This window comes from Tachypleus tridentatus, chromosome 9 (genome assembly GCF_004210375.1).
Source record: "Tachypleus tridentatus isolate NWPU-2018 chromosome 9, ASM421037v1, whole genome shotgun sequence".
In the NCBI taxonomy this organism is placed as follows: domain Eukaryota; kingdom Metazoa; phylum Arthropoda; class Merostomata; order Xiphosura; family Limulidae; genus Tachypleus; species Tachypleus tridentatus.
The window spans coordinates 158,478,744-158,497,348 of NC_134833.1; the positions used below are offsets into that span (position 1 = coordinate 158,478,744).

The 18,605-nt window shown below is 33.1% G+C and overlaps 1 protein-coding gene across 3 annotated transcripts in view; it reads left to right on the forward strand.

The window, feature by feature from the left end:
- The window catches only part of LOC143226781 (muscarinic acetylcholine receptor DM1-like), a 37,405-nt gene extending 22,870 nt beyond the window's left edge, over window positions 1-14,535 (forward strand). For all 3 annotated transcript variants that reach the window (XM_076458191.1, XM_076458188.1, XM_076458190.1), the window contains one exon: window positions 11,930-14,535. In XM_076458191.1, the coding sequence (XP_076314306.1) occupies window positions 11,949-13,868 (1,920 nt within the window). In that variant the 5' untranslated portion in view covers window positions 11,930-11,948 and the 3' untranslated portion in view covers window positions 13,869-14,535. The remainder of the gene's footprint in view (window positions 1-11,929) is intronic.
- Window positions 14,536-18,605: the final 4,070 nt, after the last annotated feature.

Consider the following 18,605-nt stretch of genomic DNA (forward strand, 5'->3'; position numbering starts at 1 on the left):
GATCACTCACTAATAGATGTCTGTAAATAACGTATGTTCTGAATCTTGTGATCACTCACTAATAGATGTCTGTAAATAACGTATGTTCTCGATGTTTTGATCTCTTACTTGTATTGATAGATATGTGTAAATAATGTATCTTCTGATAATTAATAATAGATATATGTAATTAACGTATGTTCTGGGCCCTCTGATCATTATTAATAGATGTATGTGAATAACGTATGTTATGGATCTTCTGATCTCTTACTTTTATTAATGGATGTGTTTAAATATCTTATGTTCTGAATATTCTGATCATTATTAATAGATGTGTATAAATAACGTGTGCTTCAGCTCCTCTTATCGCTATTAATACATCTATCTGAATCATGTATCTTCGGGATCTTCTGATCATTTATTAAAAGATTGTGTAAATAATACATGTTCTGAATTTTTGGGTCCCTCATTAAGAGATATTGGTAAATAACATATGTTCTGTATCTTCCTATCAATAATAATAGGTATGTATAAATAACGTAAGTTCTGGATCTTCTGATCACAATTAATAGATATATGTAAATAACGGATGTTCAGGATCTTCTGATAACTTATTAATAGATGTGGGTAAATTATATATATTCTGGATCTTCTGATCATTTATTGATAGACTGGGTAAATTATATGTTTTCTCGATATCTCGATCACTGATTAAAAGCCGTTTGTAAGTAACGTATGTTCTGGTCATTTATTAACAGACTGTGTAAATTAATATATTTTCTCGATCTTTTGATCAGTTATTAAGAGCCATGTAAAAATAACGTATGTTCTGGATCTTTTAATCATTATTAGTAGGTGTGTAAAAATAACGTATGTTCTGGATCTTTTAATCATTATTAGTAGGTGTGTAAAAATAACGTATGTTCTGGATCTTTTAATCATTATTAGTAGGTGTGTAAAAATAACGTATGTTCTGGATCTTTCAATCATTATTAGTAGGTGTGTAAAAATAACGTATGTTCTGGATCTTTTAATCATTATTAGTAGGTGTGTAAAAATAACGTATGTTCTGGATCTTTTAATCATTATTAGTAGGTGTGTAAAAATAACGTATGTTCTGGATCTTTTAATCATTATTAGTAGGTGTGTAAAAATAACGTATGTTCTGGATCTTTTAATCATTATTAGTAGGTGTGTAAAAATAACGTATGTTCTGAATCTTTTAATCATTATTAGTAGGTGTGTAAAAATAACGTATGTTCTGGATCTTTTAATCATTATTAGTAGGTGTGTAAAAATAACGTATGTTCTGAATCTTTTAATCATTATTAGTAGGTGTGTAAAAATAACGTATGTTCTGAATCTTTTAATCATTATTAGTAGGTGTGTAAAAATAACGTATGTTCTGGATCTTTTAATCATTATTAGTAGATGTGTAAAAATAACGTATGTTCTGAATCTTTTAATCATTATTAGTAAGTGTGTAAAAATAACGTATGTTCTGAATCTTTTAATCATTATTAGTAGGTGTGTAAAAATAACGTATGTTCTGAATCTTTTAATCATTATTAGTAGGTGTGTAAAAATAACGTATGTTCTGAATCTTTTAATCATTATTAGTAGGTGTGTAAAAATAACGTATGTTCTGAATCTTTTAATCATTATTGGTAGGTGTGTAAAAATAACGTATGTTCTGGATCTTTTAATCATTATTAGTAAGTGTGTAAAAATAACGTATGTTCTGGATCTTCTGATCAATATTAATAGTTGTAAGTAAATCATATATGTTCTAGATATTCTGAGCATTTATTAATAGATTGTGTAAATAATATATGTTCTGAATTTTTTGATTACTTATTAATAGATATGTACCAGAAAACATACATTCTGTACCTTCTAATCTCCTACTTATATTAATAGATGTAAGTAAATAACGTATGTTCTGGATCTTTTAATCATTATTAGTAGGTGTGTAAAAATAACGTATGTTCTGGATCTTTTAATCATTATTAGTAGGTGTGTAAAAATAACGTATGTTCTGAATCTTTTAATCATTATTAGTAGGTGTGTAAAAATAACGTATGTTCTGGATCTTTTAATCATTATTAGTAGGTGTGTAAAAATAACGTATGTTCTGGATCTTTTAATCATTATTAGTAGGTGTGTAAAATAACGTATGTTCTGAATCTTTTAATCATTATTAGTAGGTGTGTAAAAATAACGTATGTTCTGGATCTTTAATCATTATTAGTAGGTGTGTAAAAATAACGTATGTTCTGAATCTTTTAATCATTATTAGTAGGTGTGTAAAAATAACGTATGTTCTAAATCTTTTAATCATTATTAGTAGGTGTGTAAAAATAACGTATGTTCTGGATCTTTTAATCATTATTAGTAGATGTGTAAAAATAACGTATGTTCTGAATCTTTTAATCATTATTAGTAAGTGTGTAAAAATAACGTATGTTCTGAATCTTTTAATCATTATTAGTAGGTGTGTAAAAATAACGTATGTTCTGAATCTTTTAATCATTATTAGTAGGTGTGTAAAAATAACGTATGTTCTGAATCTTTTAATCATTATTAGTAGGTGTGTAAAAATAACGTATGTTCTGAATCTTTTAATCATTATTAGTAGGTGTGTAAAAATAACGTATGTTCTGGATCTTTTAATCATTATTAGTAAGTGTGTAAAAATAACGTATGTTCTGGATCTTCTGATCAATATTAATAGTTGTAAGTAAATCATATATGTTCTAGATATTCTGAGCATTTATTAATAGATTGTGTAAATAATATATGTTCTGAATTTTTTGATTACTTATTAATAGATATGTACCAGAAAACATACATTCTGTACCTTCTAATCTCCTACTTATATTAATAGATGTAAGTAAATCACGTATGTTCTGAATCTTCTAATCACTATTAATAGATGTGTGTAAAAAACGTATGCTCTGGATCTTGAGATGACTTATTATTAGATATTTGTAAATAATATATGTTCTGGATCTTTTTATCACTATTAATAGATGTATGGAAAACACGTATGTTCTGGATCTGTGGCCCGGCATGGCCAAGCACGTTAAGGCGTGCGACTTGTAATCTGAGGGTCTCGGGTTCGCATCCCCATCGCGCCAAACATGCTCGCCCTTTCAGCCGTGGGGGCGTTATAATGTTACGGTCAGTCCCCCTATTCGTTGGTAAAAGAGTAGCCCGAGAGTTGACGGTGGGTGGTAATGACTAGCTGCCTTTCCTCTAGTCTTACACTGCTAAATTAGGGACGGATAGCACAGATAGCCCTCGAGTAGCTTTGTGCGAAATTCAAAAACAAACAAACAAAACCCAACAGGTTCTGCATCTTCTGGTCATTCATTAATAGATTGTGTAAATAATTTTTGTGCTGAATGGTTTTATGAGTTATTAATAGATGTAGATAAATAATAAATATTTTGGATTTTCTTATCACTATTAATACATGCGTATAAATAACGTGTGTTCTTCATCTTCTGATCAGTTTTAGTAGATGTAGGAAAATAATGTTTTATAATGAGTTTTAACAGATGTATGAAAATAATACACGTTCTTGATCTTCTGATGACTTATTAATAGATGTGGGTAAATTACGTATGTTCTGGATTTTCTGATCATTATTAATACATGGGTACAAATAACGTATTCTCGGGATGTGCTGATCACTATTAAAAGATGTATAAGATACTTGGTGGACCTTCTGGTAACTAGTTAAGAGGTGTGTGGAAGAAACGTATATTGGGAATCTTCTTATTACTATTAATATAAGTGTATAAATAACATATGTTTTGTAACTTCTGATCACTATTAATAGATCAATGAAAACAAAGCATGTTTTGGATCTTCTTGTCTCTTATTTGCATTGATATATGTGTGTAAATAATGTATGTTGTACATCTTTTGATCATTATTGATAGATGTGTATTAATAACGTATGATCTGGAGCCTCTGATCAGCTAATTTTATTGATAGATGTGTGTAAATAATGTATGTTCTCGATCTTCTTATCTATTTTTTATATTTATGGATGTGTGTAAATTACGCGTATCTTAATTTTCTGATCTCTTGTTTATATTGAAATATGTGTGTAAATTACGTATTTTCTGGATCTTCTGATTACTATTAATAGATGTTTGTAAACAACATATGTTTTGGATCTTCTGATGACTATTAATAGATGTGTATAAATAACGTATGCTCTGTATCTTGTGATCACTTACTAATAGATGTCTGTAAATAACGTATGTTCTGGACTTTATGATCATTATTGATAGATGTATGTAAATAACATCTTGTGGATCTTCTGGTGTCTTACTTTTATTAACTGATGTGTTTAAATAGCTCATGTTCTGGGTCTTCTGATCATTATTAATTGATGTATGTAAATAATGCATGTTCTGAATATTCTGATGGCTATTCATAGTATATATAAGAAAATAACGTATATTAGGGATTTTCTGATCTCTTATTTATATTGATAGATGTTTGTAAATGACATATATTCTGGATATTTTGACCATTTATTTATATTGATAAATGTGTGTAAATAACGTATGTTGTAAATCTCCTGATCACTTTTATGTATTGATAGATGTGTGTAAAGAACGCGTGTTCTGTGTCTTTTGATCACTTATTGATAGATGTGGGTAAATAACGTGTGTTGTGGATGCTGTTATGACTTATTAATAACGTTTATTCTGAATCTTATGAGTTCTCTTTTCTATTGGTAGATGGGTGTAAATAACGTATGTTCTTCTTATCACTTATTAGTTGTTGTGTGTAAGTAATGAAAATCCTAGATCTTTAGATCACTTATTGATTGATGTGGGTAAATAATGTATGTTTTGGATATTTTAATCTCTTATTTATATTGATAGAATGTGTAAATAAAGTATGATATGGGTCATCTGTCACTTATTAATACATGTGTGTGTATTTGTGTATGTTGTGGATCTTTTGATCATTTATTTACGTTGATAGATTTGTCACATTGACGTATGGTCTGAATCTTCTGATCATTATTAATAGGTGGGTATGCATATCGTATGTTCTGATCTTATATTTGTATTGATAGATGTCTGTAAATAATGTATGTTCTGGAACTTCTGATCATTATTAATAGATGTATGTAAATAACGTATCTTGTGGATCTTTTGATCTTTTACTTTTATTAATAGATTTGTTGAAATACCGTATGTCCTGGATCTTCTGATCATTATTAATCGATGTATGATCTCCTATTTATTTTGATAGATATTTGTAAATAACCTATATTCTGATCACTTACTGATAGATATGTATAAATAACTTATGTACTCGATATTATGATCATTTTTAATAGATGTGTATAAATAACGTATGTTCTGGATCTTCTGATTACTATTAATAGGTGTGTGTAAATAGCATATGTTATGGGTATATTCATAGTTCCTGCGTGATAAAACTATTGTCTGAAGATCATAGTCACACAGCTGTAAATTTGTATAAGTACGGATTACGTACCACATGGTAGTAGAAATAGCTAACTTTTCACAGATTTCATCTGACATATTTATGTTTATGGTATGTATAGTAATCTGGTTTATAATGTAAAACTTACCTCTCGAGATCAACGCTGTATTGATGGGTAGAAGGTCTGTAGAAATAATTACTTCATGTGACAATCATTACTGTACAATATAATCTTATATTTTCCTTTAACTAGTTTTTTTTCAGGTAAAGCTATTATTGTACATAGCCCATGTTATAAACCAATGATATATTATCTCCGTGGCGTTTCGGATCCCAGAACACAACCTTTTCATGAACAATGTCTCGGGTGAAGAGATATACAGTCATGTGAAAAGTTAGGACACCCCATGAAAGTCTGTATTTTTTGTAACATTTGTGGATATATAGATATTTAATCTCAATTTTAACAATCGTGAGAGATTATAGAAATATAACTAAACAATTGAAACTGAAGAAAAGACTTTTCAATATCTTTTTTCTTATAAAAAATAATTTGATAAGTATCCGGGAGTTATTATCGGGTTATGGAAATTTCATATATGAAAGTTTACAATTTTCTAAGGCATATAATTATTTGTAATCTTAAAATCAAAATTACTTAGAGAGTTGGATAGTCAACATTTGAGAGAAAAATATGTGCAAGTAAATCATATAAAAATCTGATAATTTTTGTACTAAGGCCTCATAAGGTTTACTAACAATCTTCAAAATTTCATGAAGATACTATAACTGTACTAAAAATTACTGTTAAACAAGAGACAGAAGAATGCTCAGACAGACACCACAGTTCTACTGATGAAAGAATGTAACCAGTGGATTTTATTTTCTAGGCTATAACTCCATAAACAAATTAGATTGAAGGCTATAAAAATTTTTGCTATTATAATAAGAAACTAAACACTACATTCTGTACTTCTAAGAGGTGATTAATGAATTAAAGAAAGGCCTACAGAACAAATGTAACAATTCCCATACTAGGAAAGTTTCAGGATTTTTAAATATTTACTTATAAAACTAAAACTTGTATAATATTAAAAGTTAACTAATTAACTATGTTTTGGTACCAAACTTATTTATATACAATAATAGTAAAAGATTTTTTTAAATTTTCAATGCAACTCTAAAAGGTTGTGACACACACTCTGTACTACAGTCATGTGAAAAAATTAGGACACTCTGTGAAAGCCTGTGTATATATGTAACAATTTTGGATAAATAGATATGTAAATGCAATTGTAACAATACTGAGAGATTAAAGTCATATAACTAAACAATTAAACCTGAAGAAAAGACTTTTCAAGATCTTCTGCAAAATGTAATTCGACAAAAATGCATATTTTAATTGAGGAAAAAGTTAGGACACCCCCACATTTATTCCCACTTAAAATGGCTCAACTCACACACAGGTGTATCACACCAGGTGCACATGATTAGAAGATCGTTACTCAGCATTGTGAATGAGGCTTGCCCTATTTAAACCTCAGACATTTAGTTTGGTGTGCTCCTGACTGTTGAAGTGAGAGTGAGCAGCGTGGTGAGAGAAAGAGAGCTGTCTGAGGCCTTCAGAAAAAAAATTGTAGCAGCTTATGAGTCCGGTAAGGAATTTAAAAAGATTTCAAAAGATTTTGAAATCAGCCTTTCCACTGTCCGGAAAATAGTCAACAAGTGGAGGGCTTTCAAAACAACTGCCAACATGCCCAGGTCTGGTCGTTCAAGCAAGTTCACCCGAGAGCAGACCTCAAGATGCTAAAAGAAGTCTTCAAACACCCTAACATGTCATCACGGGACCTACAGCAGGCTCTAACTACTGTTGGTATGAAAGTTCATGCCTCTACCATCAGAAAGAGACTGCACAAGTTTAACTTGCATGAGGGGTGTGCAAGGAGGAAACCTTTGCCCTCTAAGAGAAACATCAAGGCCGGACTGAAGTTTGCCAGAGAGAATGTAGACAAAGACCAGGACTTCTGGAATAATGTTCTTTGGACATATGAGTCCAAAATTGAATTATTTGGACACCAGAACAGAGGATATGTTTGGCGTAAACCAAATATAACATTCCAGGAAAAGAACCTCATACCAACTGTGAAGCATGGAGGTGGAAGTGTCATGATTTGGGGCTGCTTTGCTGCAGCAGGACCTGGACAGCTCACAATCACAGAATCCACCATGAATTCTACTGTGTATCAGAGGGTGCTTGAGGATCATGTGAGACCATCTGTACGAAAATTAAAGCTGAAGCGGAACTGGATCCTGCAACACGACAATGGCCCAAAACATACCAGTAAATCCACTAAGGACTGGCTGAAACCTAAGAAATGGAGAGTCCTGGAATGGCCGAGTCAAAGCCCAGATCTCAATCCCATTGAATTGCTGTGGGGTGACTTGAAACGGGCTGTACGTGCAAGAAACCCCTCAAACATCTCACAGCTGAAAGAATTCTGCATTGAGGAGTGGGGCAAACTTTCTTCAGACCGATGTCAGAAAGATGGCTACAAGAAGCGTCTCACTGCAGTTATTTCAGCCAAAGGGGGTAAACATTAGCTATTTGGGGGGTAGGGTGTCCTAACTATTTCGTCAGGTAGAATATGCATTTTGTAGAATTACATTTACAGAAGATCTTGCAAAGTCTTTTCTTCAGTTTTAATTGTTTAGTTATATTCCTATAATCTCTCAGTATTGATGAAATTGAGATTAAATATTTATATATCCAAGAATGTTACACAAATACACAGGCTTTCACTGGGTGTCCTAACTTTTTCACATGACTGTATATATATTATCGGAAAATTCTCCATAACAACATAAAAATTTTTAAACATGTGGTTTTGAAAAACTTTTCAGTTTCTCTGTGTGTGTTTGACTCTAAAATTTCAACTGTAGAACATAAAATGTGAAGAAAGAAGAAGTGGAATGTTTTTCTCCTATCAGTCTTGTACTATATAGATTTAGTTCTATTTGTTTCTTGTACTTGGCAACTTACAGAAAGGCTAGCAAACCTTAACATTGCTACTTGATAGATACTAAAGCTAAAGAATTTAGCAACTATCACCTCCCGCCAACTCTTGAGATACTCGACTTAAATAGCGCGATTTGATATTTACTTTATAGCGCATTAACAGCTATAAAGTGCGAAACGTGATTTTACCCGACAACGAGACAGAAACTCTGGATTCTCAGATCGAAGTTTTCACAACGATACAAATTTTTTTTCTCATCTGAATCGAGCTATTATGTGATTCTGAAAATATAAAGTTAGCATTCACAATGTTAAAATAAAAATACATGTCCTTATATATCGCCAGGTGTGTTAAGGCTTTCGACTGGTAATCTGAGGGTCGCGGGTTCAAATCCCGGTCGCACCAAACATGCTCGCCCTTTCAGTCGTGGGGGCGTTATAATGTGACGGTCAATCCCACCATTCGTTGGGTGGGGATAACTAACTGTTTTCCCTCTAATCTTACACCGCTAAATTAGGGACGGCTCGTGTAGCTTTGCGCGAAATTCAAAAAACAAACAGATAATACCACAGAATGTTCACATTTGAAGAGCGCAAAATTACGACACGCACGCCCAGTGATGTTTTTTGGTTTTTGTATATATGAGCACCAAAATGAAATACGAAATTGAGTATAATATGAAGACAACGTACCTTTACTTAATTTGTAGTAAACAAACATTATTGCACAGTGATATCACAGACGTTATATTGTTCTTGCATAATAGATATGATACTTTTATCAGGGGGAGGGATATCTCGGCCTGTAGAGGGCGGCGAGGAGAGAAAGAGGAGTGAGATTATATGCTGTTATCACCGATTCAAAGTTATCGTAATAAATTAATTATATAAATGGATTGGATGTTCCATAAAGTTCACTTGAATTATTCCAAGATTTGTATAATAATAATCCAGAACACCGAGGCTGTAATATCTCACATTCGCCTATCTAAGGTCAACAACCAGTTTTAAGACTATTTAATAGTGTTAGATATGTGGCGAGTACATAACAACACCCCTAAATACCTGTATTTTCATTTAAACGAAACAGAAATTTACCATAACGGAAGTTCAAGGGTCAGCTGTAATAGGGAAAATAATATCATGTTTGTAAAATATTTGAAAATTCAATAAAGTATTTATTTACCAGATTGTGGCATATTTCATCTTTCTTCCTTACCCTTACATAATTTATTATATTAAGAAATGACTACTTTCCAGGTTTATCAGTAGATGGCAGCGCACTTCACCTTTTGTGATGCATCATCTTACAATAATGGAAGTTTTGCTAATATGTGTAACACTGGTAAACATTTTTTATTACATGTTATGAAATCTTCAAATTTTTATCCTGTGTAGATTTTCAATAGGAGCTAAAAATTTCCCTTTTTGCTTCCGTCTCCCGTCTGGGAGAACTTTATTTTTCTCAATTCAAATGTGCAGAAAAATTGGGCAGTTGAATTTGTTGCGTGTAGTGGAGTAAAACAAAGGTGAAGAGGTTACACTCAGGTCAGATGTTTACAGAGATACAGAGCGATGAATATCTACCAAGTTCTACCAAAATTGTTATTTATGGGCAGAAATTGAGAAAGCTTAGAAAAATGTTTTCGAAGGGATGCTATTTGTTTATAAATACACAGGGTACAGGTATGACGTCATGAATATGTCACACACGGATCTAATGCACTGGTGTCGCGGGTAATCGGCTAGTTACAGTGAATTTAGGCAGACCTGATATTTGGAGAATATAAAACGTCTTCGGGAGTTACCACGTTAACCTCGTATAACGTGTGTGTGTGTGTGTTGTTTTTTTCTTATAGCAAAACCGCATCGAACTATCTCTGCTGTGTCCGCCGAGAGGAATCGAACCGCTGATTTTAGCGTTGTAAAACCGAAGACTTATCGCTTTTCCAGCAGGGGATTCATAGAATGTGAAACCCATTTGTGAATTACCGTGAGGCTTAATGTAATAAAAAATGTTTATTTCCTGTAAATGTCTGTCAAGCGTGAGTTAAGGTATGGTATAATGATACCATAGACGTAATAAACAGGTACCAAAAACAAACAATATTGTGTTTATTGTTATTCGCAGGATAGAGGTTTTAATCGAGTTGTTAATGTTCAGGCGTTCATGATATCTTCTATATGAAATCTAATGTAAACTTTTTCAAGGATGTGAAACACTCTAAAAAGAAATGCAGCTCTGACATGTTATATGGAAAAACCAAAACTGAAACTCAACAGTAAGACAGACTTTTCGGTCAAAAGAAAGAAAGCTAAACCTAAATTTTTGACTGCTTCGATACCAACACGTTTTCTTCCCTCATTGGACTAAATAAATGAAAGACTACAGGTCAGGTGATATTTGAAAAACCAGTACCAAACAAACAAAACAAATTTAACAAAAAGCCAGGTCACAGGGTCAAATATATCTCTCTTGTATAATGTGGAAAATAAAGAAGGAAAAAGACTCACTCGTAGATTCTGAAACGTCATAGTTCGATTTTCCAATAAGAACTGTTGTTCCTAAAGTCTACGTTACTGATCGGGAAAACACGTCTATCACGCTGTAATCTGAGAAATTAATTTAATAAAGGCCGTGGGCAACCACAGCTAAATTAATATAATATTCGTTCATATTTCTGACACATTTTTAGCCCTTTTCCCGCAAAACAGTAGGATATCACAGCATTTTCCTACAAAAACTTCCCACAAACAAAAAATCACATTGAGTAACCATGTGATGTAGTAAATGTCAGTTTCTCTTTCCAAATTATTTTTTTATATATTAACAGGAAATATCAGGATTCTTTTATTTATCTTATTATAACACCTTGTGTACACAACTAATAATGTTTAAATCATTGTTAACATGAAATACAGCTATATCACCCTGTAATATAACCCACCTAATAATGTTTAAATCATTTTTAACATGAAATACAGCTATATCACCCTGTAATATAACCCAAGTAATAATGTTTAAATTATTCTTAATTTCTTTAATATAATCCAACTAATAATATTAAAATCTTTGTTAACATGAAATAGAGCCATATCATCCTGTAATATAACCTAACCAATGATGTTTAAATCATTGTTATCATGGATTACAGCTATAACACCCTATAATATAACCCAAATAATAATGTTTACGTCATTGTTAACTTGAAATACTCTTATGAAAATCCATATTATTAATAGAACCCAATTTTATCTTGTTTATTTTATCATAAAATACAGATATAAGATTCTTTAATGATATCTGAGTGATATAAACTTGTTTTTTTATTGATTTACTCAAACTTTGTTGACCATTATCTAACTAATATCTGGACAGAACGGATTGCTTACCGAAATGTTTGTTGCTTTCATATTCGTATGAAGTGATTTTTGTATCTTTCGTTTCAGAAAAGACGAACATGACAAGATGGCGGTGACAAAAAAACCTACCTTCCTGTTGTTAAACTACAGTATGTTGCTCACTTTAGGAAATCGAATTTCTGGTTTTCGTCACCTCTCCAGGGGCTCACCTGATGTTACTCGCATTCCGTTTTATAACAATACACCCATTGTGGATTTTCACCCCGAAAACAACGCATCCTGGACTTTCAATACCACTATGTTTAGTCTAGGCGTGCCTGGTCTTAGGCACAAGTCGCCCTATTCTGTGTCGGAAATTATCCTAATAGCTATTGTAGCCGGGCTCCTAAGTCTGGGGACTGTGGTGGGGAATGTGGTGGTTGTGATTTCTATTAAACTAGATAAACAACTTCAAACGATCAGTAATTATTTTTTACTTAGTCTAGCAGTGGCAGATCTCTGGATTGGACTCGTATCAATGCCTTTGTTCACCATGTACACTCTGTTAGGCGTGTGGCCACTGGGGTCAGTAATTTGTGACACTTGGTTAGCTCTCGACTATCTGAATAGCAACGCCTCTGTTCTTAATTTGCTTATCATAAGTTTTGACCGTTACTTCTCTGTTACGCGACCTCTGACCTATCGAGCCAAAAGGACAACAAAACGAGCAGCTTTTATGATTACCTGTGCTTGGGTCATATCTCTTGTGCTGTGGCCACCTTGGATCTATTCATGGCCGTATATAGAAGGACAGAGGAAAGTGGCTGAGGACAAGTGTTTCATCCAGTTCCTCGAAACCAATCTTTATATCACCTTTGGTACGGCCATTGCTGCTTTCTATCTTCCTGTGACTGTGATGTGTATCCTTTACTGGCGAATCTGGAAAGAAACAGAACAACGGAAGAAAAATCTAACTCATCTGCAAGCCGGAAAGAAGGACGATAGCATGAAGTCATCTTCCAGTGACAGCCCAGCGGAAGGCGATCAAGGTCAAAGGTCCCGTAGCGAGTCGTGCATGGCTATTAGAGCCTGCGAAGCTACCTACGTGCCAACATCTTTATGTGTTGAACCACCAAAGCAACAGTTGGCTCGGGTTAAGTCTCGTCCTCAGAAGGTTAGAGAAGCCTTGAAAAGTTGGTGTAAGATCGACCGCGATCCAGTTGGCCTATATGACGACTGTAGTAGCCACGAGTCGCTCGGAGCTATTACACCGGCTTCTGCTGAAACTCCAATCCAGTCGTCAGGTACAACATCAATAACGTTTCATTCCAAGCTCAGATCTTGCCGACATCAGCAGGAAGAAGGCACAGTTCTTACTGGGCAGGATAGTTCTCGGAAGAATGACTCATCCACTCATCCTTCTTCCATCTCATCAGATCCCATCTACACCATTCTTATTCGCCTTCCCACTGAACCACCCAGAGAAGAAGGCGAGTCTCAAGCGTCCGTCAAAATGGTAATAGAGGAAGAAAAGAAAGAAATCGAATTTGGTATGCAACCAACTCGTGTGTCGCAATGCCTAGAAGGCTTAACAACTCGACGTCCAACCAACGTGGGATTGAGGCTAGATACTTTCTGTTCCTCGGAACCAACTCTAGAAAGAATCCGATTACCTCTCAACACAAAACTTATTCATAAGCAAGTGGCTAAACACAAAGCACCCAAGAAAAAACGCAAGCAACAAGAGAGAAAACAAGAAAAGAAAGCGGCCAGAACACTAAGCGCCATCTTGCTGGCTTTCATTGTAACGTGGACACCGTACAACGTACTTGTTTTAGTAAAAACTCTGTTGCCGTGCGTCGACGAGGGCTGTATTCCAGAGGGCTTGTGGGGCTTCGCTTATTATTTATGTTATATTAACAGCACGATAAACCCGCTCTGCTACGCCCTCTGTAACACAACTTTTAGAAGAACCTACATTCGTATACTGTTGTGCAAATGGCACAATAAAAAAGTAAACATGGCCAATCGAGGATACTTTAGTTGAATAGATGATAGAGTTGACCAATAACAATGGTTATAGTTGATAGAATTGACCAATCAGAGTATGATTCTTTTGTTTTGGGTATTTTCTTCATTTTAAGCAGGTTCAAATGAACTTTACCTATCAACAAGTATTTTTAAAAATAAGTTACAAGGCGAAAAATGAAATAAAATAGAATATATTTTGTTTGTAAACGAATGACCACCTCAGATATTTCAGAATAATTGTAATTATTGTTCTTTTATTAGATGTGAGGTGACACTAGAATAGACACTAAATTCATCAAATATCAGTTGTTATTTATTATTTCAGTAATGTGACATCATCGAATACTTTATTGTTTAAAATAAGAGGGTAGGGTAAGACTGTATAGCGTATTAATGGTATTAAGTGATGTTAATGGTAAAAGTAGGGTTTCAAGTACAATGAATTAGCAAGATTTAAAATATTAGTTATATTAAAAGATAAATGTAGAATATTGAGTGACAATAATTGATAAGTGTAAAGTTTGTTGTTAATGGCAGTTGTTGAGTATTAACTGATGTTAATGGTAAATGACGTTAAAAATATAATGATAACTTTATTGTAATTATCGGTTAATGTGAAAACAAATAAAAAATTGAAACATCTGTGAAGTGAATCACTGACAGAAAATCAGTTTCTAAATTAATGGAATGTTCCTTTCTAAGCCCAATAAAACACTTTTTAAACCCAACCATAGAAAATGTTTTCACCTGAAGTCAACTGCGTATATTTGAAATTTCGAGAGACAATCTTTATATGCAGTACATTATAAATAACTTCATTTTTAATTTACTGTAGAAGGGAGGTAGTGGCATAGCTAGATGGTTAGGGCGCTCGACTTCCCGTTACACCAAAAAATGTGGGACTGTTATATGTGACGGTCAATCCCACTATTCGTTGGTAAAAGAGTAGCCCAAGAGTTGGCGGTGGGTGGTGATGACTAGCTGCTTTCTCTCTAGTCTTACACTGCTAAATTAGGGACGGCTAGCACAGATAGCCCTCGAGTAGCTTTGTGCGAAATTAAAAAAAACAAAAACAAAACAACAAAGACAAGTAGCCGATATACCAGATATTTTACGACAGGATACGTAAAAAACCTTAAATTAATTCAAGGTGTGTCCTGTTACGCTCACAGCAACTGACTGCTCATTTTTTCTAGTAATTAAAGTATATGTTTTATTTATAGTTTGGGAGTATTTTTTAGTGTTATTCCACGAAGAAATGCTCTTAAATTAACGGATATTTCACAAAAAGTAATTACTTAACTATATATTTTAGGTTTTTCCCACAAAGAATCACTTTTAATTTAATGGCCAATCCGCATAAAATATATTTCTATGTATGTATTTTAGAGTGTTTTTGCAGCAAGTCTACAAAGAAATATTTATTTATTTTTCTTTTTTTATAAGTGCCTACAGAAACACTTCAAATGCTTTACCCATATAAAACACATTTAAAACAAAAATAAAAAAGCTGCATATAATGAAAAATTACTAGAACACAGGCTATAATATGGAGTTTAAAACAGCCTTTGGGGTTTGGAGGCGACTAAAAATTAGGACCCACATAACAGGGGGATACACTGGTCTTAATTTTTGTTGGTTAGTCTCACATGATAAAGAAATAAATAATAAATATGATAAAATCACAAAAAATAAGAACAAGCTAGGAGAGCGAGGGGAGGTGCCCCAGCCCACAACGTTTCTCATCTGTACCTCCCTCTACCCACCCTTAACTGCCTGCAGACAGTTGTGGCAATGTGATTGATCTTCTAACAAATATAAAATGAAAAGCACAACAAAATAAGTGACAGAACCTTATATCCTGACGTTGGCATTTCAACCATCCATTATCATAGTGTAATGGAACTCTTGCTTATATGATACTGAAAAAACGATTTTATTACGCAGTGTGCAACACCCAACTTCACAAACTTTTTTGCAATGGAGGGTCACAATTTTCCCATTTTGACTCCTTTTTCTGTCATGGAGAACTTTATTTTTCTTCATTCTCAGGGTGCAGATATGATGTCAGTAATACGTTCTACGCAGATCTAATGTGCTGGTGCCATCTATATAAATATTATAGTACTGTCTGTTGTAAGTCCATGCAAGTACTTCGCAGATGTGGATAAATCTTCACCAAAATTGGTATGGAGGTTTTCTGGGTCCATGAGGAGATACATTCAAATTTACGGTTTCACAATTTGTGTTTTGTTGTTTTTATGGGTGATTTTGGATTTTAAAATTACATATAAAGGAAACATCTTGTTATATCGTAAGAATTTACATAACTTCCGTCCAGAGTACGTGTACCAAATCTAGTAGTAGTTAAAACTGTAACGAATAAGTTCATATTGGTAGAACACTAAACAAATTATATTAGTATAAACACTGTCACGTTTATCATTTAGACAAATTATATCAGTATAAACAATGTTACGTGTTATCATTTAGACGAATTATATTAGCATAAACACTGTAACGTGTTACTATTTAGACGAATTATATTAGCATAAACACTGTAACGTGTTATTATTTAGACGAATTATATTAGTATAAACACTGTTATGTGTTATCATTTATCCCTCATGACCTTCCAATTTTTGTTACACATTACGATTTCAGTAAGTCTTAAACTGAGTTAAATTGTAATTAAATTTAGAAGCTAATTAAATGTAAATATGTATTTAATTTATTACATTAGTCAACAAGACTGATTCACACTGCTTTCTTTTTTAATAAAAATATATTTTTAAAAACAAACAATAATACAACTTGTAATAACGTTTATTACAAATAATGATGTACAGAAAATTTTTTTTACAAATTTACAAATACTTTTGAGTCTTATGTTTGGTCTGAAACTAATATTTTATCAATGGTTAAAAATGAGCGAATAAATACTGATTTGATAGACATATAATCACTTAACGGGAAACTAGCTAGCTCTTCGCTGATCACACGCAAGTTTATCACAGCCAATGCTGTACAATGTTTTCATAAAAATACTTACGTTCGATGATAATACGCTGAAGTTAAATGGTTTGTACTCTTCGAATTCTACAAACATTCCTGGTCAGGTATCTGTAGTTTCCTGATTAATATGCGTTTATTACACTTATAGCTTCCTATAGCAAACCAACAATATATACAGCCTTTCGACATGCCGGTTAATATTAATTAGGCAAGCGAGACTCCAGAAATTTCAGTTAACCCAACAGTACTGGCAATCTCTAGTGTTTTGCATAGACATATAATATAGTGTTGATTCTTACGTACAAATTTAGAGAATAAGCGTGAAATTTCCAGTAAAGGTTTAACAATATAAGTTACATACATTTCTAAATATATATATTTAACTGGAGCATTAATATTAAAATAAATATATAACAGTAAATCCGTCACAACACCCAACTTCCACCCATTAATATTACTCGTAGTTTATTGTAACATAGTTTCTCACGTCTTTAAACTTTTGACAGTGAAAGAAATAAACAAATAAATGAAGTTTAAATATCAGCTTTTTTTATTCAAATATATTTTAAACGAAGTAAGTATCACAGAGCTGGGAAAAGATATAATTATCATTCAACAATGATACAATAGAACCTTAATAAACTAAGTGAAGGTTTACACGACAGTACGCGATATTTACTGGTTAGGTTTAAAGATTTAAAATTGGAGAGTAATTTAAGTACGAATATTGCAAGATCTTTTTATTTAGACTGAGATGTTTAGTAACATTTTGTGTTTTATTAATTGAATAAACAGTTTCGAAAACAATTGTTTGTTTAGGTATACCTTGTTCGTTGAGAAACATGATTACGAAGGTTTCAAACCTGTCAGTACAACTTCTCAACACTGTTTTAAGTAACAGTCAGTACCTACTAACGTGTACCAACTTAGTTACTACCGAGTAATGTGTCGTGTCTGAATCCAACCAAAACCCCCGACGTAGGAACCGGACTTTTACCAAATAAACCAAAGTTATTTAAGCTGGATATTTAGTGACGAAAACAGTTTAAATACTCACCGTCCAACCAGTGGTCATAATAGGTATGATAACACGTGATAGTACAACTAACTTACGTTTGTTTGTTTCTTTAAATTTCGTGCAAAGCCACTCGAGGGCTATCTGCGCTGGCCGTCCATTACTAATTTAGCAGTGTAAGACTAGAGGGAAGACAGCTAGTCATCACCATACACCGCCAATTCTTAGGCTACTTTTTTTTACCAACGAATAGTAGAATTGACGAGAACATTATAACGTCCCCATGGCTGAAAGGGCGAGCATATTTGGTGTGACTAGGATTCGAAACAGCGACCTTAAGATTACGAGTCGAGCGCCTTAACCACCTGACCTTGTCGGGCCGTCTTATGGATGACCAGTATAAGTAATGATCCAGCTAGAAACCTTCTATTTTTCTCCATTTCATTTTTCAACTAGATGTAAAGGTTATTAGTAATCGGATAACTTTAACCTCCTTTATCAATAGGATAGCCTTAACTTTCTTATGCTAATTACTTGACAATGAGTGTAAGTGCGTTTATCATACGCACGTGCACATTTACATAAATGTTATATTTTCTATTATTTTACCAAGTAACAAAGAGATACAATAATCTTATTTTTGCTTAAGAATAGTCTATCAAACTTTCAGAAAATAATATAACAAACGTTAACCATAACCAAGTGTACTAGTTAGAAGATCAT